We start from the raw sequence: 25,184 nt of genomic DNA on the forward strand, positions 1-25,184 counted from the left end.
CTCCAAAAGGCCCTTCTGTCTGTCAGTTACACCTGAGTATAAACCACGAGGAACAGATTTGCATTTTTACTCACACCCCCTGTGTCCGACAGTGTGGGGGCCAGAGGGGAGGCTGTGTCTCCACTTAGAAAACTCCAGCCTTCAGAGCAATACACAGAGATGTCTGTGGCCCTTGGCTAGATACCTCTGGTGACCTGGGGAAGGCCCAAACTGGACAACTAGGAAACTGTTCCCCAGACTCACTTGTCTGGGAAAAACTGGAAGAGAAAAGACAGAGCTACTACAACCGGGGCTTGATGTTGCAGTTTGAATATCTGTAAAATAGTGACAAGAAAGGTACATACCTCATAGGATCACCATAGGGATGAAATGAGATAAACACAGTCCATGCAAAGTACTTAGGGCAGAATCTCAACATGGCAATAAAGTAATAATTATTAGTCATTTCATTAACATTCTGATAAACGCTAACTAGTACAAGTCCTAGATCTTTACCTTGGGAACCTCACAATCAGGATGTGGAAAGACTCACAGGAAACAATGGGTACATTATATAATCTAGAGGAGTAGCATCTAGAGATTCTTCTAGACTGTGACCCAGACAATAAGAATATTTGGGTTCCTGGATGTTTTGTGACTCACAAAAGCCTTCCCCTTATGTCTTCTCATTTGATTCTACAATAACCCTGGAAAGGAAGTAGGTTTTTTTATTCCTGTTTTACAGATAGGGAAATTTCTGGTGAAGATGAGCCCCCTGGGGATACGGGTCACCCAGCTAAAAAGTGACCAGGATGGAATTTGAGCCTACGCTTTGTGTTTTACTTTTCTTTTGTATTAGGTTCAAGCTTTCCAGGGAAAGTGATTACACATAGATACAAATAATATCAATATTTGTACTGTAGGGGAGGTAACTGGGTGGCTCAGTCGGTTAAGCATCCAACTTTGGCTGAAGTCATGATCTTGCAGTTCGTGGGTTCAAGCCCCGCACCAGGCTCTGTGCTGACAGCTTGGAGCCTGGAGCCTGCTTCCGATTCTGTGTCTCCCTCTCTCTCTGCCCCTCCCCCACTCACACTCTGTCTCTCTCTTAAAAATAAATAAACATTAAATATATATATATATATATATATTTGTACTATAGAGAAGAGAAAATAATTTTCCCTCTGTCCTTCTGCATTCCTAGCTGAGACTCCCATAAATAAAAGACAGATTAACAAAAGAAAATCAAACAGAAGTTTATGTATTTATTTATTTTAATATATTTTTTTAATGTTTATTTTATTTTTGAGAGAGAGAGACAGAGTTTGAGCAGGGGAGGGGCAGAGAGAGAGGGAGACACAGAATCTGAAGCAGGCTCCAGACTTTGAGCTGTCAGCACAGAGCCTGGTGCGGGGCTGAAACTCACAGACAGTGAGAAAGTGACCTGAGCCAAAGTTGGACACTCAACCAACAGAGCCACCCAGGTACCTGTAAACAGAAGTTTATTAACATGCATACCTCATGTATACATGGGAGACACCCAGGGAAAAATAATTAACTCCCCAAGGTGGCTTAGAATTCAGACATAAATACCATCTTAATAGTGAAAGAGGAGGGGAACTGGAGGCCTCTTAGGAGACAGTAAATGCCTTTTTAAAAGATGAATGGGCCCTTAGAAGAATACACAGGAGATATGAGAGTTTGTGACAAAGTTTGTCTGGCTGTGGAGTCGAGTTCTCCTCTGATAAGGGGTAATATTCCCTGCTTGATGAAGCTCCCAGGAAAGGGACTTTTGACAACTGAGTTCCTTCTGGAGGCTGTATCTTTTTTTTTTTTTTTTTTTTTTTTTTATAAAAATTTTTTTTTTCAATGTTTATTTATTTTTGGGACAGAGAGAGATAGAGCATGAACGGGGGAGGGGCAGAGAGAGAGGGAGATACAGAATCGGAAACAGGCTCCAGGCTCCGAGCCATCAGCCCAGAGCCCGACGCGGGGCTCGAACTCACGGACCGCGAGATCGTGACCTGGCTGAAGTCGGACGCTTAACCGACTGCGCCACCCAGGCGCCCCTGGAGGCTGTATCTTGAGGCAGGTAAGCGAGGGGAGGGTCAGAGAAAATCTGTCCTTACATTGTTGTTTGAGCCTACAGCTCAAAATATCAATATGCCAAAGTAGCATATATTGGGGGAATATGTTCTGTGACCCTTCCGCACAGTAGAACAAACCTCTCGACCTCAACTCACAGTAAGAAATTCATTTTACATTGCCTTTACACAAGAATATAAATTGAAGGGGCACCTAGGTGGCTTAGTCGGTTAAGCGTTCAACTTCAGCTCAGGTCATGATCTCACGCTTCATGGGTTCGAGCCCCGCTTCAGGCTCTGTGCTGATAGCTCAGAGCGGTGGAGCCTGCTTCAGATTCTGTGTCTCCCTCTCTCTCTGATCCTCCCCTGCTCGCACTCTGTCTCTCTCTCTCTTTCTCTCTCTCAAAAATAAAATAAACATTAAAAATATATATATAAATTGCAACAAGTTTCACAAAATGATACTATTTGTGATACACTCTATCTTCTTCTTAAAAAAAGGGAAAAGTAAAAAGATGACCTCTATCAAGTAAATCAATTTCATAACCCACTAATGGTTTACAATATAGTTAGGAAAAAACCACTGGCTACAGGAAACTACAAAGAACAAAGTAAAAATCATCTTACTCATGTTTAATAAATCTTAATATTTCTCTGAATATGCCTTCTGAATCTCTCTATGCTTGCACAAACCTATGCCTGTCTTTGTAGGGAGGTAATACCCACCTCAGTAGCTAGAGTGGAAGGCTTATCGAGGTAGATGACTAAAGGAAATGTAGGTTGAGCTCTGTGGGAGCTGAGAGGAAAAGGTCCATTCCAGCTGAGCAAATATGGTGGTGATATTTTGAGCTGGGTTCTAAAGAGTATTTAGGTTTTGAGGCATGTTTAGATTGGGGGCTAGGAGAAGGTGGTGTAATCCAGGCAGAACAGACAATGAAAACAAAGAACTTTTATGGGGCCACATGTAGCATGGGCAAAGGGCAGTGACAAGAAGTGAGCTTTAGGGGTGCCTCTGGCTCAGTCAATAGAGCATGCAACTCTTGATCTCAGGGTTGTGAGTTTGAGCCCCATGTAGGTGTAGAGATTACTTAAAAAAAAAATCTTGAAAAAAAAAAGTGAGCTTTTAGTACCAGGGACTCCATGCCAAACTAGGGAGAGGCTAGGTTTTATTCTAGAAACAATGTTGGAGCAAAGGATATGAACAGGCAATATACAAGAGAACAAACACAAAAGCTATCAAACTCATGTAGAGATGCTTGAACTGATTAATAATCAAAGAAACAAAAATGAAAAGAATAATGAGATATCACTTTACACCAGCGAGTGTAGAAAAACTCATAAAGTTGGATGACCCAAGGGTTGGTCTGGAAGTAGGCTCAGAGGAGCACTGATACCATGGTGTTGGAAGTCTGGGGCAACCATTCTGGAGGGGAGCTTGGTACTCTTTGTTCAGTTAAGAATAAACAGATTCTGGGCTTGCCTGGTGGCTCAGTCAGTTAAGCTAGGCTTTGGCTGGGGTCATGATCTCACAGTTCGTAAGTTCGAACCCTGTATCTGGCTCTGTGCTGACAGTGCAGAACCTGGAGCCTGCTTGCAGTTCTGTGTCTCCCTCTCTTCCTGCCTGTCCGCCGCCCCTGCTCACACTGTCTCTATCTCTGTCTCTCTCAAAAATACACATTAAAAAATTAAAAAAAAAAAAAAAAAAAGAATAAACGGATCCCAATAAGCAGTTCTGTTCCTGGGTTTTTATCTAAAAGATATTCTTACCTAGGTCCATAAGGGAAAAATGTACAACAATGTTCATTGTAGCACTTTTTGTGATGGGGAGTTAGAGCAAACCTGGATGTTTGTCACTGAGAGTGAGGAGATGAAATGTGGTTTTGCCCATCATGCAGTTTAATGCAGCAGTTCAATCAACAGATTGAATGTTCACATCACAACAGGGATAGCACAGACACAGGTTGCGTTCTGTGGGAGATGAATGAGCAGGAAAGGCCAATTTTTAAAATAGGATTAGAGAAGGGAAAAAGTAAAACATAGAATAAGATATAAAACACGATCCCACTTACATACATTCTCAGAGAGTAGAAATTAACTAGAACTGAGAAAGTAAAAATGTGTTCTGCTATTCATCAGGCTGGGATAATAGATACAGCTAGCCAAAGAAATAGCAGGAAACATAGGTCTCAAGGACATGCTGCAGCTATATTGTCACGATCCCCTTCTTTGAATGACTACTGCTTTCTTATTCACTGAGAAATCTGTTCTAAAAGTCACAGACTACCAGAACCTTTTCAGTTTGAAATCACATCAACTAGAATGAAACATCCCCCTCCCGCCAAGAGGACCTAAATCACTTTGACACAGACCTTGATTTTCAACCCAAGTACAAAACTTCAATAAGAGGTTTCTAAACACAACATTCATCTTTATCTTAACTTTGTGGTTTCCAAGGAAACAGGAACCTGGATACACTTCAAAGCCTAATTCTGATGTCCATCCTTTCACACAGCCCTGCTTTGCTTTAAGCCCATCAAAACTCTACAGTCCATGCTTCCCCACAACCTATTAACTCTAGTTTTTCCTTGTTTGGTGAGACACGTCACTGTTTCTCTGGTATATGTTCTTCCTCTTTGAAAACTAGTCAGTAAATATGGCTTGATATCAATAAATAGCTAAGTGCTGGTTGCAGGTTGATTGAGATAGGATGATTTTTTTTCCCTATATTTATTTCAGCATTCCTACATTTTTGGTTATTTACAATATTGTTAACTTTTGTAAATGCTGCCTCAATATCTTGCTTCTTAGACATTAGTAGTACAGCATAATGACTGAAAACAGACTCTGACTTTTAATCTTGGCTTGGCCACTTACTGACATGTGACTTAACCCCTCAGTGGTTCTGTCTCCACATCTGTACAATGGAAATAATGATGCTACCTGCTGATAGTGTTATTAGGTTATTAGATTAGGGGAATAAAATGAGGTAATCCAGGGGCGCCTGGGTGGCTCAGTCGTTTAAGCATCCGACTTCGGCTCAGGTCATGATCTTATGTTTCATGGGTTCAAGCCCTGCACTGGGCTCTGTGCTGGCAGCGCACAGCCTGGAGCCTGCTTCGGATCTGTGTCTCCCCCTTTCTCTGCCTCTCCCCTGCTTGTGCTCTCTCTCTGTCTCTCAAAAAATGAATAAATGTTAAAAAAAATTTTTTTTAATGAGGTAATCCGTGTAAAGTGTTTAAAACATTGTCTGGCACCAAAGAAGAATTTTTCTATTGAAAACAATATATATGACATTCTATTTTACCTTTGCATCTATTTAATTACTAGTAAAGTATGTTCTGTAGCTTTTTAGTTTTTATTTTGAAATGGTAATAGACTCACAGGAAGTTGCAAAAACAGTACAAAGAGTTCCATGTGCCCCTCACTAAGCCTTTCCCCATGGTGATGTGTTAAATACCTGCAATGCAATAGCAAAAACCAGAAAATTGACATTGGTACATTACTGTTAACTAATATGCAGACCTTAATGACTTCTCACATGTTTTTTTAACCTGAGTTCATGTGCGTGTGTGCATGTAATTCTATGCAATTTTATTCCATGTGTAAATTCGTGTAACCACCACCACAATCAAGATACCATCCCATTCAGTTATCTCAAAAGAACTTCCCAGTGTCTTCCCAACCACCTCCCATCTCACCCCCATTCCCTGGAAACCATTAATCTATTCATCTCTGTAATTTATTATTTCAAAAATACCATATAAATGCAATATATAGTATGCAAGGATAATTTTTTTTAATTTTTTAATGTTTATTTTTGAGAGAGAGAGAGAGCACGCTAGCGGGGAGGGGCAGAGAGAGAAGGAGATACAACATCCGAAGCAGGCTTCATGCTCCAAGCTGTCAGCACACAGCCTGACACGGGGCTCAAACTCACGGAGTGCGAGATCGTGACCTGAGCTGAAATTGGATGCCTAACCCACTGAGCCACCCAGGCACCCCAAGAATAATTATTTTTAATGCATAGAAAGCAATACACCTTTTGCACAAACACATAGAAGCAAAATTAGAATGATTGTCTGCAAGGGAGTAAAAAATAAACATACAAAGGAATAATAAGAAAAAAGGGCAGTGGTTCTACTAAATATATACAGCAAATATAGTAAAAGATCCTCAGATTATGTGTGATTTGCAAATTTCAGAAAAATAAGAGTAACATTTAGGAGCACCAATTTATCCTGCATGGCTCAGTCAGAGTAAAGATTAAGAGGGTCAGAATAACCTTCCCCAAATACTGCTCTTGACTTGCTCAGTAACCCATGCCAACTGTCCAGGGCCAATCCTCTGTACTCTCATCACCTGATTTCACACCCCTCCATGACCCAGTCAGTCCTCCTTAAAGAGCCTGACTGGCTCTCCTGACCTGGCTGAGGACCTAATCTATGACAGAGGCCTCAGCAGCAAAATTGACTAGTCAGGAAAATCACTTCAGAGCATAATTCTTTTAAAGTTGATGTTCACGATTTTTTAAGTGATTGTACTAGCAGAGTCCCAATCCCAGACCTGTAGGTCCATACACAAGTCCCAGGAACACTTGGAGTCCATTGTTGCTGTCTAGATTGAGTGCTGGTTAGATTGTTGAAGATGTTTTATTTATTTATTTTTTTTATTTAAAAATTTTAACGTTTATTTATTTTTGAGACAGAGAGAGAGACAGATCGCAAGCAGAGGAGGGGCAGAGAGAGAAGGAGATGCAGAATCTGAAGCAGCTCCAGGCTCTGCGCTGTCAGCACAGAGCCCAACACAGGGCTCGAACCCACAAACAGATCTTGACCTGAGCTTAAGTCAGGTGCTTAACCGACTAGCCACCCAGGCACCCCTCTTGAAGATTTTTTAAACTGTTTTTCAGAATTAATGAAGATGAATTGAGGGTCTACTAGATGCCAAGCATTAGGATAGGTATTTGAAGCATTATTTTCACCAAAAATATTCTCACAGCACCGGGTTTTTATTTTTGTTTTTGTTTTTCCTTAAGGCCAATAACCCCACTGTCCAAATAACCTCTGCTGACAATGATTTCAAGCATACGTTCATCAAAAATTCAAATAATATTGAAAGATATAAAGAAAAAGTAAAATCCTCCTTCTGGGCTACCCAAATTCTTCTCCTTATAACTAGCCACTATTATGAGTTTTATCATATGAAATTCCAGAAAAATGTTTCCTTCATATATGCATGTATACATACCAATACATACATACACTTTTTTATTTATATCAAAAGGGATCCTGTCACTCTCTTTTCACCTATTAGATAGTTAAGTACTTTCTGAGTGTTTAATATTAAAAATAATACTGCTTTCTCTTTATTGAAGCTTGCCAGCTAATAAAATTGGGGAGTGCTAGAATATCATTTTGCAGCCACTAATGAATTAAAGGATCCAAGCATTAAGCATCAACAGCTATTGTCACAAAAAGGGGAGCAACTACACATCGTGTGTCTCCTGATAGAGAAAAAAAAAAAAAAAATAGCACCACCTGTGCAGCAGTCTTGCCAGAAAGTACAAAAATGAATCTAAATCTAATCACCTTCTGCTCCATTTATTCTCTCTGTTTCTACAGGAAACGTAAAGGGACAAAGAATCACAACAAACTACATCACAGGGAAGCCATAGGCAAAATCCCAACTGGAAAACTCTACAGGAAAAACAACCATGTCTCTTTAACAAAGAAATTACACGAAAATAGGGATGGCGGCACCTGGGGAAGCTCAGTCGGTCAAGCGATTAAGCGTCTGACTCCAGCTCAGGGCATCATCTCTCAGTTCGTGGGTTCGAGCCCAGTGTCGGGCTCTGGGCTGACAGCTCGGAGCCTGGAACCTGCTTCTGATTCTGTGTCTCCTTCTCTCTCTACCCCTCCCCTACTCACGCACTCTCTCTCTCACTCTCAAAAATAAACAAACATTTAAAAAAGAAAAAAAGGGGGCACCTGGGTGGCTCAGTCGGTTGAGCGTCTGTCTCTGGCTCAGGTTATGATCTCACAGTTTGTGAGTTCAAGCCTGCGTCGGGGTCTGTGCTGACAGCTGGGGGCCTGGAGCCTGCTTCAGATTCTGTGTCTCCCTCTCTCTCTGCCCCTTCCCTGCTCATGCTCTCTCTCTCTCAAAAATGAATAAACATTAAAAAAATTTTTTTAAATAATTAAAAAAAGAAAAAAGAAAAAAATAGAGATGGATGGGAAACATATATTAGAGTTGAAATATGTGTCAACCAACCATTATGTTCAGAACTTATTTGGATTTAGATTTAAACCAAGCATTTTTTAAAAGCTGTGACATGTAGATTAAGTTTAACACCAACTGGATATTTGATGAATTAAGGAACTATGGTTAATTTGTTTAGATGTGACTTGGTATTGTGGTCCTTATCTTTTAGAGATACATAAGGAAATATTTATGGATGAAATAATATGCTGTCTGTGATCTGCTTCAAAATGATACAGGACAGACAGTCTTAAGTTGGTAATTGATGAAGTTGGGTAATGGGTATCTTCCCCTCTGTGTATATGTTTTAATTTCTCACTTATCAAGAATTAAAAATATGCTTTTAATAAAAAGCTGCTGTTGGGACACCTGGGTGGTTCAGTCAGTTAAGCGGCCGTCTTTTGATTTAGGTTCAGGTCATGATCTCAGTTTGTGACTTCCAAACTTTGCTCTGCGCTTGGAATTCTGTTCCTCTGTCTCTGCTCCTCCCTGGCTCCCGCACCCACACACTCTCTCTCTCTCTTTCAAAAATAAATAAATAGGGGCGCCTGGGTGGCTCAGTCGGTTAAGCGGCCGACTTCGGCTCAGGTCATGATCTCACCGTCCGTGAGTTCGAGTGCTGACAGCTCAGAGCCTGGAGCTTGTTTCAGATTCTGTGTCTCCCTCTCTCTGACCCTCCCCTGTTCATACTCTGTCTCTTCCTGTCTCAAAAATAAATAAAACGTTAGGGGCGCCTAGGTGGCGCAGTCGGTTAAGCGTCCGACTTCAGCCAGGTCACGATGTCGCGGTCCGTGAGTTCGAGCCCCGCGTCAGGCTCTGGGCTGATGGCTCAGAGCCTGGAGCCTGTTTCCGATTCTGTGTCTCCCTCTCTCTCTGCCCCTCCCCCATTCATGCTCTGTCTCTCTCTGTCCCAAAAAAAAAAAAATAAATAAACGTTGAAAAAAAAAAATTAAAAAAAAAATAAATAAAACGTTAAAAAAATTTTTAATAAAAATAAATAAATAAACTTTTTAAAAAGTAGAGGGGTGCCTGGGTGGCTCAGTCAATTAAGTGTCTGACTCCCATGTCGGCTCAGGTCATGATCTCGCGGTTGGTTGGTGAGTACGAGCTCCGAATCTGGCTGTGCGCTGATGGCACAGAGCTTGCGTGAGTTTCTGTCTTTCCTCTCTGCCCCCTCCCCCGCTTGTGCGCATGCGCGCGCTCTCTCAAAATAAATTTTAAAAACAATTTTTTAATAATAAAAAAAGTAGGAAAAATAGAAAATAGAAATAAAAAACTGCTATTTACCCTCCCTGCATAAGTATCTTGGAGGATTTTGTTTAGACATTTTTGTTTTGTTTCGTATATGAAAAGGGAATTGTGATAGTTATTGTTACATTACCCACTAAAAAGTTTGCACCACATTCTTCTCCCAACTAATAGTGTATAAGATTACCCCATTTCTCTAACCTTAACCAGCACTGGGCATTAGCAAACCTTTACATTTGACCTATTATGAATCTCACAGACCCCTCGAAATCTCATGGTTCCTCAGAGCGCCATGGTGGCTGGTATCCGCCTGGATGGCCTGATGCAGCCATTTCTATGTTAAGGGATACCCCATTGCAGTGAATGGATACCCATTTGAGGGCCAGGGTGCCATCTGCCCCAGAAGGTGCTTTAATGGACATAGACCCTGTGGCCTCTGAGACTGTGTTTTCACTGCCATTTGTGTTTTCACTGCCATTTGGCTCCTTCCTGTCTCCATAGTCACATTAGCCTAGAAGCTAATGGGGTTTTCTAAAGTCTGTTTCCATATGTCTGGTCTAATCTGGCAAGGTCTGGGCTCTACCTTCCGGTGTAAACTCGTTTTACTGTGCTCTCCTCCTTGCCCTCCAAACGCTACCTAAACTTGCCCTCTAAACTGCTTCTTGCAGTTCCTCCTACTTCTCTGAGCCAGCTGGCTTTTGCTCTCCCCCAGGCCTTTGCCCATGCCACCCATGGCCTGGAACACTCTTCCTTCCCATCCACCTCAGGCCTCATCCTAAAGTCCCCTCCTCCCAGAGGCCTTCCTCGCCCCCACCAATGTCAAGTTAGGCCCCCCTCCATTGCACTATCTGTGCCGGCACTTATCCCACTTAACACTCATCACATTTTATTATAGTCACTGGTTTAATATCCAACTTCTCTCCTAGGCACTAAAAGTCCAGGGAGGCAGAAGCCACTCTGTTTTGTTGAATCTTGTATGCTCACTGCCCAGTAGATTGCCTGATATCTAACACACTCAACCAATTTTTGAATGAAAAAATGAATCAATGATATCATATCTAGCAATGCTTAGGAGTCAGAGAAGAGGAAGGATCCTAGAGAGCCTTTCTTATAGAACTTAATATCAATAGATACTTGATAGATTTACAAAATTAGTAGACAAAGATTTTCCATTGCCCATATGAAATGAATGATGAAACCTAGTCTCCCTAGGCACAGGGACAGTCTTGCAGTTAAGGGTCACTTGCTGAAACCCAAACAGAGCTGCCCTTCAGGCTTACTACTCTCTGTGTCAGAATTACTGATTACCTGTATTGTGAGCTATGTTAACCTCCCTCTTAAAGAAAGGCCCCCTCCCCAGGCCACATTGTGAAACCAAATATGGTAAGAATTACTGATAAAGTTTTATGTTTTCTGTTTTATTTTTTTTCTCTTGAAGGCCAAACTGAGGCAGTGATACAGGCCACTGGAGGTTTATCAGCAGGTAGGTGATGAGGTCAGACCTGTGCTTGGAAGATTACTCTAGCAGGAGAACATGGAATATCCGAGAGGTTTGATCCTAGAAGAGGTGAGGTGCAACCCTAACACTTTCTCCCACTTGAATAGAACAGGTGCGTGCAAGTGGGTATGATAGAGAAATGAAGGAAGAGGTGTCATTTGAGCTGGAAGGTATGACTTTGGCTTGAAAGAAAACTCTGGCCAAGCCAGAAGGAAGGAGCAATCCAATCCAGACCTGGGAAGGAGCAAATGGGTTTAGTGGAAGGTGAACAGACCATTTGAAGTAGAGCAGAAAACCCACCTAACCCTATAGGAGAGCAGTAGGAGACACAGCTATAAAAGGAGGAAGAGGCAGATTTTGGAAAGCTTTGAATATCAAGCTTTTTAAAAATTTGTGTTGGATTACAGCTCCACCACTTACTTCCTAAACAATCCTGGACAAGTTATTTAACTTCTCTGAGGCTGTTTCCTTTATCTAGAAAATAAGGATGATGATAATGGAATCTACTTCAGTGGTGCCAGTTATAGATCGAATGATGCAATGCAGAGGACCATGAAGTAGTTAAGTAGTTAAGTAGTTAAGTGCTCAATAAGTAGAGGCAATTATTATAACAATCATTGTTAACCCCAACATAAGCAAATAGACAACAGATGTCTGAGCAGGAGAAAGAAGTGATGAAAAAGGTTCTTTAGGAAGATTAAACTCACTATCACTAATTAGCTCCCCTCTGGAGTTAAAATTTCAAATTCTATCACCTCTTCCCCTTCCCCACTCTGCAATTTCCTTGCTAGTGAACACCATGCCCAGGAGGAGCCTGAAACCAGTAACCAAGACTCTCTCATATTAGTGAAGGGATTCCAACTGATAAGCAAGTTGAGATATGGCCTCTCCGATGGAGAACCAGAACCCCCTCAGTCCCCTCCCCAAGGATTTCAGCCACCACCACCACCATAGATTTATATACAGGGCACATCCTGAAAAGAATAAAGCAGGTGATATTCCTTTTAATTGTAAAGCATAGATAATTTCCCCCCAAAACCCAAGGAGGGATCCAGGTTTTCAGAGATTGATTTTACTCTCTCAAATCCCTTAAATCCTGAACTAGCAGTTTATTCTCTGGAGAGTTTCTGAGGAGAGGTCTTTCTATGCCTCAGTTTCCTCAACTATAAAATGGGAGATAATAATGGTAACTATTTCATGAGGTTCTTGTGAGGATTAAATGAGTCAATATGTATAAAGGGCCTGGAGAACATTGTCTGGCACATAGTAAGTGCTCTATAGGTGTTAGCTAAACTTTCTTAAGGACTTTATTTCTTCTACCTTGTTTATAATGCTTCTTATTTGTGGTCATGTCTTTTTAAATGACTAAACATTAACAGTGTCCTCATAACAAGCTACTTCAACCCCAGTGCACCTCTTGGGTAGAAGTAATTTTGGCCAATGGTTTATAAATATTTATCCTTTTCCACAGACCCAGCAGTGGTTGTATCTGTTTACTTCATTTAATGAGAAAATATATTGCAGATAAAAAGAAAGCAGCCAAGCTTTGAAATTAATCGGTAATTTTATTAATACAATAGCATCTACACATACTTGAAAACACGCATGTGGGAAACAGAAGACTTATTCAGTTCATGATGTCTGGAGTCCGTCTGAATTCACAAAACTCAGGATCAACCCCAGAACCCCTTAGCCAAAAGCAGAGTTGAATAACTGATCAGTGTCTTCATCAGCAAAATCAAGGCTTGGACAGAAAGACTGTGAACATTCTGTAATCACACAAAATAAAACTAAAATGCAATTGTCCACGCATTTGAGGATACAAAGGTGGAAAAGTTGGCTGCATGACCAGTGAACCAATCCCATTGCTTTTCTCAACCTCCTTTGCAAAAGGGTTATTAACCTTGCCTGTCTTACAGGGTCTATCTTTTCAGGGCTTCCTGATAAATGAGAAGGTGAGTGTAAATTAAATGCTCATCTCCATGGGGAACAGAGGATCAGGGTGGAAGTGATGGGTTTCAGAAAAGGAGACTGGAAAAGGATTCAATGCTCTGAATTTAACGAAAATCCAAAAGAGGTTACGCTACACTAAGGAGCGTAAAGGGAGAACCAACCATTGTCACCTATTTGGCGCAAAAAGAATCTTAACACGGGCCTCCTCAGAGATCTTGCCCTGAGGTGACCACGGACGGACTTGGGCAAAGAGCTCCAAAAACATTTCCATTTTCATGTCTTCACATGTATCTAATGGAAATGAACGGCACCCATCCATCCACGGGAGCGATTAAGAAAAGGATGGGGTGGGAAAATTAATTCGACAGATCTTAATAATTCAGTAAGTATTTAAGTGTCCGCTTTGTGCCAGGCACTGATTGGCACGGACAATACAGAAAAACAGACCAGCAAAGTCTCTGTTAAGGGGTTGAGAACAAAGACCATACCTAAGAAACGAACCAATTTCTGACGGCTGCTAGGAGGAAGAGAAAACCATGAGACCGGATGACAGGCAGGAACAAGAGGCGCAAATTCCTGAGTGGGACTTGGGAAGGCCTCCGAGAGGTGGCTTTTGAGCCCAGACCTCAATGACCAGCGCCGTGCAGTGACCTAAGGCCGGAGCGTTCCGAGAAGAATTAAATGCAAAAACGATCCACAAACCGAGAAATAACAGGGATTTCAAAGACCCAAAGTAAGCAGCGGAAACCAGAATCTACAAATTCCGGAGCGGGCGGGTGATTTTAAATATTCATGTCGTCCAATCAGGGAAAGGCTAGGACCCAGCAGCACAGGCTCCACCCTTAACGCCCAGACCGCTGGGATCCACAGGAGGCCACACCGCAGGGCAGAACTGGTGACTGGGCACCCAGGCAGCTGCCAAACGCTCGGAAGAATTCTTCAGCGCTCTGACGCAATATCCGCGGCCCCCGGGGCTTAGTTGTCCTGGGACTCTTTCTTAAGTGAGGATGACCGAAATCACTCATTTCGTTTTAGAACACCGATGAAACATACACCCAACAGAACGACCAGGACACAGTAGTCTAGGGACGGAAGGTGAGGAGGAACAGATTCTCCAATATCTTAATTCGAAAGGATTTGTAGGAAAACTAAGACAGTTAAAAGTTTTTAAGACGCGCTCTAGATTAAAAAGCAAAGCCAGTCACGCGCCAGGAGTCTCAAGTTTAAGAAAGGCTTAGATACTACGTGTGCCATCTTCCATGACCTTTCGCAAGTAAAACTTACTTTGTGAGAAGGAAGTGAGGGGAAAATAAGTGAACAAAGCTCTTTTCTGGTGATTAGGTGGGTGGCTCTGAAAAGAGCCTTTGGAGTCAAGCGGCCGGCGACCCGTGCGAGCGCCGTGTCCCGGCAGGGACTCACTTGGAGCTGGTGTACTTGGTGACGGCCTTGGTGCCCTCGGACACGGCGTGCTTGGCCAGCTCGCCGGGCAGCAGCAGGCGCACAGCCGTCTGGATCTCCCGGGACGTGATGGTTGAGCGCTTGTTGTAATGCGCCAGGCGGGAGGCCTCGCCGGCGATGCGCTCAAAGATGTCATTGACGAACGAGTTCATGATGCCCATGGCCTTGGACGAGATGCCAGTGTCGGGGTGCACCTGCTTGAGCACCTTGTACACGTAGATGGAGTAACTCTCCTTGCGGCTGCGCTTGCGCTTCTTGCCATCCTTCTTCTGGGCTTTGGTGACCGCCTTTTTCGAGCCCTTCTTGGGCGCGGGAGCGGATTTTGCCGGCTCAGGCATTGTACAACACCACACGCGTTAGCAAAGAAAAGAAGTGCGAGAATGGGCGGGCCTGATCCTTTTATAACCACCGTATGCAAATTAAGGCTCCAAAAGTCCTTCATTTCCATTGGGCCTTGCAGGGACCTTGCGTTATCAGTAATAACTACGTAACAGCACCTACTCTTGGCCTTATTGGCCAGTTCTGGAGCCAATTTAGGACCAATGAAAAACTCGTTCCTGACCCCACCCCTAGCAAAGCTTATAAAGGCTTTTCAATCGCTGAGCTTTCAGTCCTGTTTTGTTGTGAGGTTCAGAGCTTTCGGTGTTTTAACCTCACTTTCAGTCATGTCGGGTCGCGGAAAGCAGGGAGGCAAGGCCCGCGCTAAGGCTAAGTCGCGCTCATCCCGCGCCGGCTTGCAGTTCCCGGTGGGGCGAGTGCACCGCCTGCTGCGCAAGGGCAACTACGCCGAGCGGGTGGGGGCCGGCGCGCCGGTCTACATGGCGGCGGTGCTGGAGTATCTGACGGCGGAAATTCTGGAGCTGGCGGGGAACGCGGCCCGCGACAACAAGAAGACGCGCATCATCCCCCGCCACCTGCAGCTGGCCATCCGCAACGACGAGGAACTGAACAAGCTGTTGGGCAAAGTCACCATCGCCCAGGGCGGCGTGCTGCCTAACATCCAGGCCGTTCTCTTACCAAAGAAAACCGAAAGCCACAAAGCCAAAAGCAAATAAACCATGACAAGCCAAAGACCAAAGGCTCTTTTTAGAGCCACCCAAATTTTCAAAAAAAGAGCTAATGCGCTATTCCGTGATCAGCCCCTCATTTGACACTTTGGTGGCTCTTAAAAGAGCCTTTGGGGTTAGTGGGGATGGTCTCAAGCTTCCTAATTACTTGTTCTTGCCAGGCTTGTGACTCTCCGTTTTCTTGGGCAACAAGACCGCCTGTATATTGGGCAAGACGCCGCCCTGGGCAATGGTGACACCCCCGAGTAACTTGTTGAGCTCTTCGTCATTTCTCACGGCTAGCTGCAAATGGCGAGGGATGATGCGCGTCTTCTTGTTGTCGCGGGCCGCGTTCCCCGCCAGCTCCAGGATTTCCGCCGTCAGGTACTCCAGCACCGCCGCCAGGTACACCGGCGCGCCGGCCCCCACCCGCTCGGCGTAGTTGCCCTTGCGCAGCAGGCGGTGCACTCGGCCCACCGGGAACTGCAGGCCGGCGCGGGACGAGCGCGACTTGGCCTTGGCGCGAGCTTTGCCTCCCTGCTTTCCGCGTCCAGACATTACGGCCAAAAATGCAGTTACAGCTTCTTATTCAAGGAGAAGGAAGTGGAAAGGATAACCAATTTGGTGTAATTTATAAGAGCTACCGGGAGGGGTGAAGGGAAGTAGCCCAATCAAACAGCCAATCGGAAGGCAGAAAGCGGACTCTTCGTTTGCATCCTGCACTACAAGGAAATGACGGATTTCTTACGTACCTACCAATCGCTGGGAGCCACATTAAAGCTCCTAATTTGCATGAGAGGATTTTTAAAGAAAGAAAGCTTTCGGACAAAACGCTGGTTTGGCGTTTTACTGAGTGGCAACTTTTGTTTTCAGTTTAGAGAAGGCGAGGCGGAGGTAGGTGGGGGGTGGGGGGTGGGGAGAGGGAGGAGGGAATTGGTTCTTTTTTTTTCCAGTTTAGAGCTAGAAGGGAAATCCTAAGAAGGACCCAAAAGGCCTGCAGAGGGGCCTCCAGCAGATGCAGAGTTGTTCCCACTCAAGGGTAGGGATTCTGAAGCCAGTTATCCCCTTGAGCCTTAAATTACTCTCCAAGTCCCACCTTTTCTGTCTGTTCACAGCCGAACTCCCAGAAAAATTACCAAGGCCGTCTGCTTTCTCTGCAATTTAGTCGTGGCCTTCGGTGTGGCTTAGCCCCACCCCCAGCCATCCCCGCTCCTCAGAATACACTGTAACCAAGGACTGAAAAAGATCTGTCCTCCTCCGGACCTCCAGGAGGCATCCGATTACCGCCTTGAAACTTGCTCCTTTGGCTTTCAAAATGTCCCCCGACTTTCCCCATCCTGCTCATTTTCCTCTACCTGGCTCTAAATTCTCGTGTCTGTCTGGGCTCTGCCCCCTACACGAAACCCCCCTCCATTCTTCGCTCTTCCCGAGGAGTCTTCCCACTTCCATGCTTTCAACTATCCCAGATTTGTTCTAGAAGCTCAGACCCTTACACCAAACTGCTTAGTGGGTACCTCAACTCATTTGTCCCAACAACTCGACCAATCCAGATGCGAACTTACCCAAACAACCGCCTACCTCCTCTGTTTGCTCTTTTTCGCCAAATTACACTTAGAATCCACTCACCTGCATCTCAACAGCATATCTGGCTACTTACTTAGCATCTCTTCACTTTTTAATCCATGTTCCTGTCTGCTTCCTCACTGCTCTCTTAGATTTCAGCAACAGCCCTGAAACACTTGTTTTCCTAATCTTCCAACTGCCTTCTAGAGAAACCTTCTGGAAAGTTGTTTCTTCCTCCTCAGCTTCCCATCCTGGGTGGTTCTACATCCCTCACACAATTTGCACCCTCTCCTGAGTGTTCCATGAGGACTGGAGGACTTAAATCCTATTCATCGAGCCCATTTCTGATGTCCTCTCTTTTATCCTCACCTTTATTCAACTGACGTTTATCAAGTACATGCTACCTACCAGGCAATGGGTATACAGATAAGTGAGACTAGTGCAAAGAACTGTCATGAGATGCTTCTACAAAATAGAGGAAATCTCAAGTCTGCAAGTTAATATCAGCTATCTGTAGCTGGTAAGAATGTTGGTATAAACATGTGAAACACCCAGATCCAATCAAAGGTGATGGGAGAGTGCTTTTTCAATAGCAGAATGTACCTGAAGGTAATTCTAACTCAATCAATTATATCATTTCAGAAGATGCATGTGTTAATAGAAAGATGTAGTCCACACAGAGTCTAAATGAGGCAATTACAATAGGAATGTGTTGTTTCTCCAGCACTGTGAATACATACATACACACACACACACACACACACACACACGCACACAACCAAGGGTCCTTGGTTGTGAAATCATCAGCCTTTCTTACAACCTGGATGAAATATTTCTGAAGACTGCCCAACTCTCTTAGCTCAGATACTGGGCTCGACAACTTTCTGATTATTCTACTTCAAGATAAAAATATGAGACTGAGAATGCATGAGCTAGTTATAAGATACATCACTAGAAGTTAATGAATTTGCACCCTAGACTATTCATAAATTTCTTGTCTGTTTTGTTAGTGTGAGTCTCTCCCCAATGAGCCAATCAACGCTGAAGTTCTGACAGTGTCAACTTTTCAGACCTACAGGGTCTGAACCCAGATTAGGGCGGGGGGGCTACTATAACTCTGGTAGCTTGAGAGACCCTGCTTGAGGGGGCACTGACCTCCCCAACTCTTCCACTTTTTATCTCTTTTTTACCTCTATCACAATGACTCTGTGCTGTTAGGAAAGATGAAGGGCAAAGAGAATATATGGAACCTTATGTGATAAGCCCTATGCTGGGGGCTACCTATGAAGTAGATGTAATTGTTTCGCAGAAAAGGAAAGTAAGGCTCAGAGAAGTTAGGGCACTTGCTGAAGGTGACATGGCCATTTACTAAGACATGATTAGAACTCAGGTCTGCCTGACTCAAAAATTGTGCTCTTTACACTACTTCACTCACTAGATGTTGGGCTTCACGAGCCACTTAACTTACACAGCCTCCCCTTCTTCCTCTGGTAAAGAGAGAAAGAGAATGAGAGAAAATTAGATTTAATATTTTAGATTCCATCCAGCTATAAAACCTTATTAGATTAATTTAGATAGGCCAATCTCCCACAAATTATACCAGGCTCAATTACTATCTATTGCTCCCCAGAGCTCTTTTCCCAGCATTCTTACCAGAGCTATTAAAACGTGAAGTAGAGCAGGCCATCCGTAAAAGTAGTACACCATCACAGACAAACAGACTGGATCTTACCTCCTTTAACAAAAAGGCAACCGGGATTTTTAACCAAAGGCAACTGAGTTCCTTCCCAAGGAATCCAGTTAATCAAACCGTTATTTTGCCTTCTAGCCCCATTCCATAGTCCTCTCTCTTCCCCTGTCCCTCCACCTCTGTCACCACAACCACCACCTCCAGCCTCCTCCATACTGAGCTGCACACCATTCAGTTAGGACCTTTCCATAGGTCCCTAACATTGCATGTACACTTGCCTTTGATTAGAAGGCTTCATCTTCCTCTTGACCTTCCTTCAGCCCAGATATCACCTCCTCCTTCATGAGGCCTTCCCTACTCCCATACGCACACAGCCTCAGTGTACCCACCTCTGTGTTCAAATCCTGGTGATAGTGCTTACCACTCTGCTTTGGCTTTGGTCTCACTTCCTTTCTGTAACCACCTCAAGGGAGAGACCATGTCTTCTTCATCTTTGAATCTGAGTCCTTAATTCCTTCTACCTGGCTCTTAAAAAGGTAATTGAATGTTTTCGGCATGAATACATGAAATAACACTCTTAGGGAATTAGTGTCTTCTTTTCAAAAATATTTCTCTTTACTCAAGAACCATTCTCCAAATGTCACCTATAAATAGTAGACTGTGATAGCCAGAGTGATGGAAGATATACTGGAAGCTCGTCAATTAAACAACTAAACAAATATATATATATATATATATATATATATATATATATATATATACACACACACACACACACATACATATATATCCAACCATAACAGACTTGTTAGAATAAATGATGATAAATGTAAAGAACCTAATACAGAGCTTGGAACCTGAGAGGTCCCAAAGCTGTATTAGGAGGCCAAATAGCTTAATGTTTAAGAGCCCAAATTCTACAGCCTGACTCTGCATTGTTTACCAGATATGTGATCATGGGCAAGTTACCTAACCTCTAAGCGTCTCTGCTTCCTCACTGGTAAATCAAAAGTAATAATAGTAGATGGGGCACCTGGGTGGCTCAGTTAAGTGTCATACTTCAGCTCAGGTCAGGATCTTGCAGTTCATGGGTTCGAGCCCCACGTCAGGCTCTGCGCTGACAGCAGCAGAGTCCTCTTTGGATCCTCTGTCTCCCTCGCTCTCTGCCCCTCCCCCCGCTCACTCTCTCTCAAAAATAACAAACATCAAAAAAAAAAAAAAAGTAATATTAGGTACTTCATGGGGCTGTTGTAAAAATTAAGAGAGTTCATAAATGTAAAACATTTAGAAAAGTACCTAGCACCAACAGAGCAGGGGCATCCCCAAAATTCTTTGAACCAATTGTTCTTTAAAAAAAAATTTTTTTTTATGTTTATTTATGTTTGAGAGAGAGGGACAGAGTGCAAGTGGAGGAGGGACAGAGAGAGAAGGAGATACAGAATCCGAGGCAGGCTCTAGGCTCTGAGCTGTCCACACAGAGCTCGGCACAGGGCTTGAACTCACAAACTGTGAGATCATGACCTGAGCCGAAGTCGGATGCTCAACCTACTGAGCCACCCAGGTGCCCCTGAACCAATTTTTCATTTCAAAAATAAACATTAGGGGGACGTCTGAGTGACTCAGTCTGCTAGGTGTCTGACTCTTGATTTTGGCTGAGGTCATGATCTCGTGGTTGTGGGACTGAGCCCCACACCAGGCTCTGTGCTGAGCACGGAGTCTGCTTGGGGTTCTCTTTCTCCCTCTCTTTCTACCCCCTCTCCCTGCTTGTGCTCTCTCTGTTTCTCTCAATAATAAATAAATAAGCTTAAATACATACATACATACATACATACATACATACATAAAAATAAACATTAGGTTTATCATATGACCTAGCAATTCCACTCCTGGATATACAGCAAACAGAAATGCAATGCACTTGGATGAATCTCACAGACAATGTGGAACAAAAGAAGACAAACACAAATGAATTCATGCTATGTGATTCTTTTTATATGAAGTTTTAAAATGGGCAACACTAATCTATGGTGATAGAAGTTAGAATAACGATTACCTGTGGGGAGGTGGTATTGATTTCCCTGGAGCCTTCCAAGGTTCTGGAAATTTTCTGTATCTTGATACGCGTGTATTCATATGTAGAATTAAACTGTACACTTAAGATGTGTCAATTCCTTATGTGTAAATTATACATCAATAAGCACAAATTAAGTTTTTCATGATCAAATATTGAAGTAATCATCATGGGGGGAAATGAGTATTTTGTTAGACACCCCATCCTCATGTCACAGATTAGTGTTTATTGGTTTTTTGTTTTGTTTTGTTTAATTACACCTGAGGTGGCCACCATAATCTTTTGATGTTCAAAGCCTCTAAAAGTCTCAATCTGGCCAAGACAAACCTTCACTATATAGGAGATATTATTCTTACTATGTTTTTATTAGAAACAAAGACACTATAACTTGCCCCGTGGAGTTTGCAATTTACAAAGCTTCCATTTATTTTTGCAACAGAAATAACAATGACATCAGCCCTATTTGCACATTAGTTCACACATCCATCCAATACATTTAAGAACAACAAGTATGCCAACACTGAGCTTAACATAACACATCCAGAACATAATGAATACATTCCCTCTGCCCAGATCTCTCTTTCCTCATGGTTAGTTACCCCCTAGTCATTCAGATCTCTGATTAAATCACCTCCCTAGCAAGGCCTTCTCAACCACAGCCTCCCAACATTCCCTATCAGTTGCTGGATTAGCAAGTTGCAAAGCCCTGACCAAAAGCAAGTCCTATAGATTCTATCTTTTTTAGCAGCATTCTGATCAATTTATTTCTCTCTAGCCCATCTCCTGCCTTCACTCAGATTATCTTTCACCATACTACTGTGAACAGCTTTTCTATTCTTCCTGTTCCTCTAATACCATCTTCACATGCTATCCAAAGTGATTTAATAGAAAATTGGAGTCTTTTTCACCATATGCTCTCTCACCCTTACCCACTTCCTCACCCACCCATCCATGATGATCTCATTCCATCCTCAATAACTCCTGCTTCAGATACACTTCTCAGATGCTAAAATTAGTAGACAAAAGCTTAATGAGAAACAAGATAGTACATAGACTCAAAATATCACCCACAATTACAAATGGAAAAAGAATTTTACAATGGAGAAACTGAAAGATATCCCTTTAACAAATGATCAGAATTATCATCAGCAATAAGACAAATCAAGCTAATGCCCACTGGTATGGTTCACTGAGAAGGACTCAATATCATTTGGCAGTATTCTTGCCAAAAATGCATATCCTAAATCTGCAGACAAACCCAAATTGAGGGACATTACAAAATAAATGTTCTGTACTCTCCAACAATGTCAAAGTCATGAAAGACAAAGACTAAGGAACTATTCCTGATTAATGGAGACCAAAGAGATCTAACAACTAAATACAACATGTGATCCCAGATTGGATCCTGAACCAGAACATTTTTTTTTTCATTTTATACAAAAGACACTAGTGGGAAAATTAACAAATTTTGAATAAGATCTGTATATTAGATAATAGTACTATATCAATGTCAATTTCCCGAGTGTGACAATTACATTGTGGTTATGTGAGAAAATGTCTTTTTTTTTTTAAACTAAATACTCATTAGTAAATATCAGAGTTCTCCAGAGAAACAGACACATAGGAAATATACGGAGAGAGAGATAGAGAAGGATTTATTATAAGGAATTGGCTCACACGATTATGTAGGCTAACAAGTCCCAAGATCTGCCAGGTGAGTCAGCAAGCTGGAAACCGGGAGAGCTGACGGTGTAGTTCCAGTCCAAGTCCAAAGGCCTGAGAACAAAGAGAACCAATGCTGCAATTCCAGTCTGCAGGCCAGCAGGCTGAAGACCCAGGAAGAGTCAATGTTTCAGTTTGAGTCCAAAGGCAGGAAAAAAGCCAGTGTCCCAAATCAGAGGCACTCAGGCAGGAAAGAACTCTCTTTCTCAAAGATGGTCAGCCATTTTGTTCTATTCAGGCCTCTGACTGATGAGGCCCACCCACATTAGGAAGGGCAATCTGATTTGCCAATTTAAATGTTAACCTCATCCCAAAACACCCTTACAAAAAGACCGAGAATAATGTTTGACCCCATATCTGGGCACCCAATAGCCCAGTCAATTTGACACATAAAATTAACCATCCCAAGTACTTAGAGGTAAATGGGGCTTTATCTCTGAAACTTACGCTCAAATGGTTCAGCAAAAAAATTATATGTGTGTAGATAGATACATAGAAATAAAGCAAACCTGATGAAATGTTAACATTTGGATAATCTGTGTATCAGAATGAGGGATCATATATTGGAAAAACTTAATTTTCCACTTGTGTCAGGGAAAACCTTACTTCAGTCTATCTCCTGTGTGTTTCTTCCCTGTGAATCTCCTTCACTAGTCACATAAAACACTTCACTTCCAAATGTGTGCTTTTTCCCCACACCAAGCAATTTTCTGCAACACCAGCTGGGTGGTCTGCAATTTTTTTTGTGAGTTTATTTTTATTTATTTTTGAGAGAGAGAGAGCATGCATGTGAGGAAGGGCAGAGAGAGAGAGAGAGAGAGAGAGAGAGAATCCCACACAGGCTCTGCACTGTCAGCTCGAAGCCCCAAAGTCTGGCTGGACCTCACACCATGCGGGGCTTGAACTCACAAACCATGAGATCACGACCTGAGCTGAAATTGGGTGCTTAAATGACTTAGCCACCCAGGCGCCCCCACACCCCTGGCCTACAATTTAATTCAGTTCTGACACTCTCTACCCAGAGATAGCATCAGATCCCACAGGTTAAAGGGCTCGGTCCTATAACACTGTGCCCCCCCCTCCCCCCCCCCCACACGCTTAAGATGCCTGCCACAAGCCCAGGTTGTCTGTCACCTGTGCTTCTGACCAACTGATTATAAATTGAGGTTCCACTGACCCCTCCTTTGGGCTCTATAAATTTGCTAGAGCAGCTCACAGAACTCAAGGTAATATTTTACTTACATTTACCAGTTTATTATAAAAGGATATGATAAAGGATACAGCTGAGCATCCATATAGAAGAGATAAAGCAAGGTATATGGGAAGGGGCTCTCCAGCATGCCACTCTCCTGGCACCTCCACATGTTCACCAACCCAGAAGCTCTCCAAACTCCATACTTTTGGGATTTGATGGAAACTTCATCATGTAGGCATGATCGATCATTAACTTCATTTTCAGCCCCTCTCCCTTCTCAAGAGAATGAGGGCATAACTGAAAATTCCAAGCTTCTTTTTTTAAAAAAAAAATTTAAGGTTTAATTTTGAAAGAGAGAGAGAGCACACACATGTGTGCCCACCGGGACATGAGCAGAGGCCAGGCAGAGAGGAGGGTGGGGGGGAGACAGAATCCCAAGCAGGGTCTGCACTGTCAGCACGGGGCTCCACACAGGGCTCTAACTCACCAACCGTGAGATCACCAAACCAAAATCAAGAGTCAGATGCTTAACTGAGAGATGCAAACTGAGTCAGATGCAAACCGTGAGATCATAACTTGAGTCGGACACTCAGCTGACTGAGCCACCAAGGTGCCCCTCCAGTAGTCCATATCTTATGGAACTAATGCCATCCATCCAGATGCACAAACCTGATACTCATCCTTGACACTTCCCCTCCCATAACTAACCTATCACCACATCCTGTGAATTCCCTCCCAATATATATCTTGTAAGCACAGTTTCTCTCCACCTCTGCCTCTACTGCTGCCACCTTGATCCAAGCCATCATCATCTCTCACCTAGACTGCTACAAGTAACCTCCCAGCTGCTCTCCCTGCTTGCTCTCTAACCTCTCTGACAATTCACACTGCAGCCAGTGATCTTTGCAAAAACACAAATTTAAAGATGGTTTAATGCAATGCATGATCCTTGACTGGCTTTCCAAAAATAAAAAACTATAAAGATCACTAATGAGACAACTGGGGAAATCTATCAACTATCAACTATAGATAACAGTATTATATGAAGGTTAAATGTCTTGAGTGTAGTAATGGTATTGTGATTATGTAGGGAAATGTCCTTGTTCTCAGAAGATACATGCTGAAGTAGATAGTGGTGCAATGTAAATATTTTTGCAACTAATTCCCAAATGATTCAGCAAAAATAATAATTATTTCATTATTGTTATTATATACATACAAATTCAAAGAGAGACAAAGCAAGTCAGGTAAAATGTCAGTGAATCTGGATGAAGGGTAAACAGGGTGCTCATTGTACTAATCTTGCAGCTTTTCTGAAAGTTTAAAAAAAAAATTTTTAAGGGTAGGGAAAATATATGTCATTATGTTAAATTTCTTGAGTGTGATAAGTTTATTGTGGTTATATAGGGGAATATTCTTGTT

General features: G+C 42.8%; 3 protein-coding genes across 3 annotated transcripts; 1 reads left to right on the top strand and 2 right to left on the bottom strand.

Annotated features, from left to right (window-relative positions):
- Nucleotides 1-12,609: 12,609 nt before the first annotated feature.
- Nucleotides 12,610-14,863, bottom strand: H2BC21 (H2B clustered histone 21). Its single transcript, XM_086718075.1, has one exon. The coding sequence runs from the start codon at nucleotides 14,811-14,813 to the stop codon at nucleotides 14,433-14,435; it is 381 nt and encodes a 126-aa protein (XP_086574201.1). The 5' UTR covers nucleotides 14,814-14,863; the 3' UTR covers nucleotides 12,610-14,432.
- Nucleotides 14,864-15,140: 277 nt separating this feature from the next.
- H2AC20 (H2A clustered histone 20) lies at nucleotides 15,141-15,576 on the top strand. The gene has a single exon (XM_025935315.2). It carries the CDS (start codon nucleotides 15,141-15,143, stop codon nucleotides 15,528-15,530), a length of 390 nt encoding a protein of 129 aa, XP_025791100.1. The 3' UTR covers nucleotides 15,531-15,576.
- Nucleotides 15,312-16,143, bottom strand: H2AC21 (H2A clustered histone 21). The gene has a single exon (XM_086718074.1). It carries the CDS (start codon nucleotides 16,077-16,079, stop codon nucleotides 15,687-15,689), a length of 393 nt encoding a protein of 130 aa, XP_086574200.1. The 5' UTR covers nucleotides 16,080-16,143; the 3' UTR covers nucleotides 15,312-15,686.
- Between the last annotated feature and the right edge of the window lie 9,041 nt (nucleotides 16,144-25,184).

This window comes from Puma concolor, chromosome C1 (assembly GCF_028749965.1).
Source record: "Puma concolor isolate L17-30 chromosome C1, mPumCon1.1.hap2, whole genome shotgun sequence".
In the NCBI taxonomy this organism is placed as follows: Eukaryota; Metazoa; Chordata; class Mammalia; order Carnivora; family Felidae; genus Puma; species Puma concolor.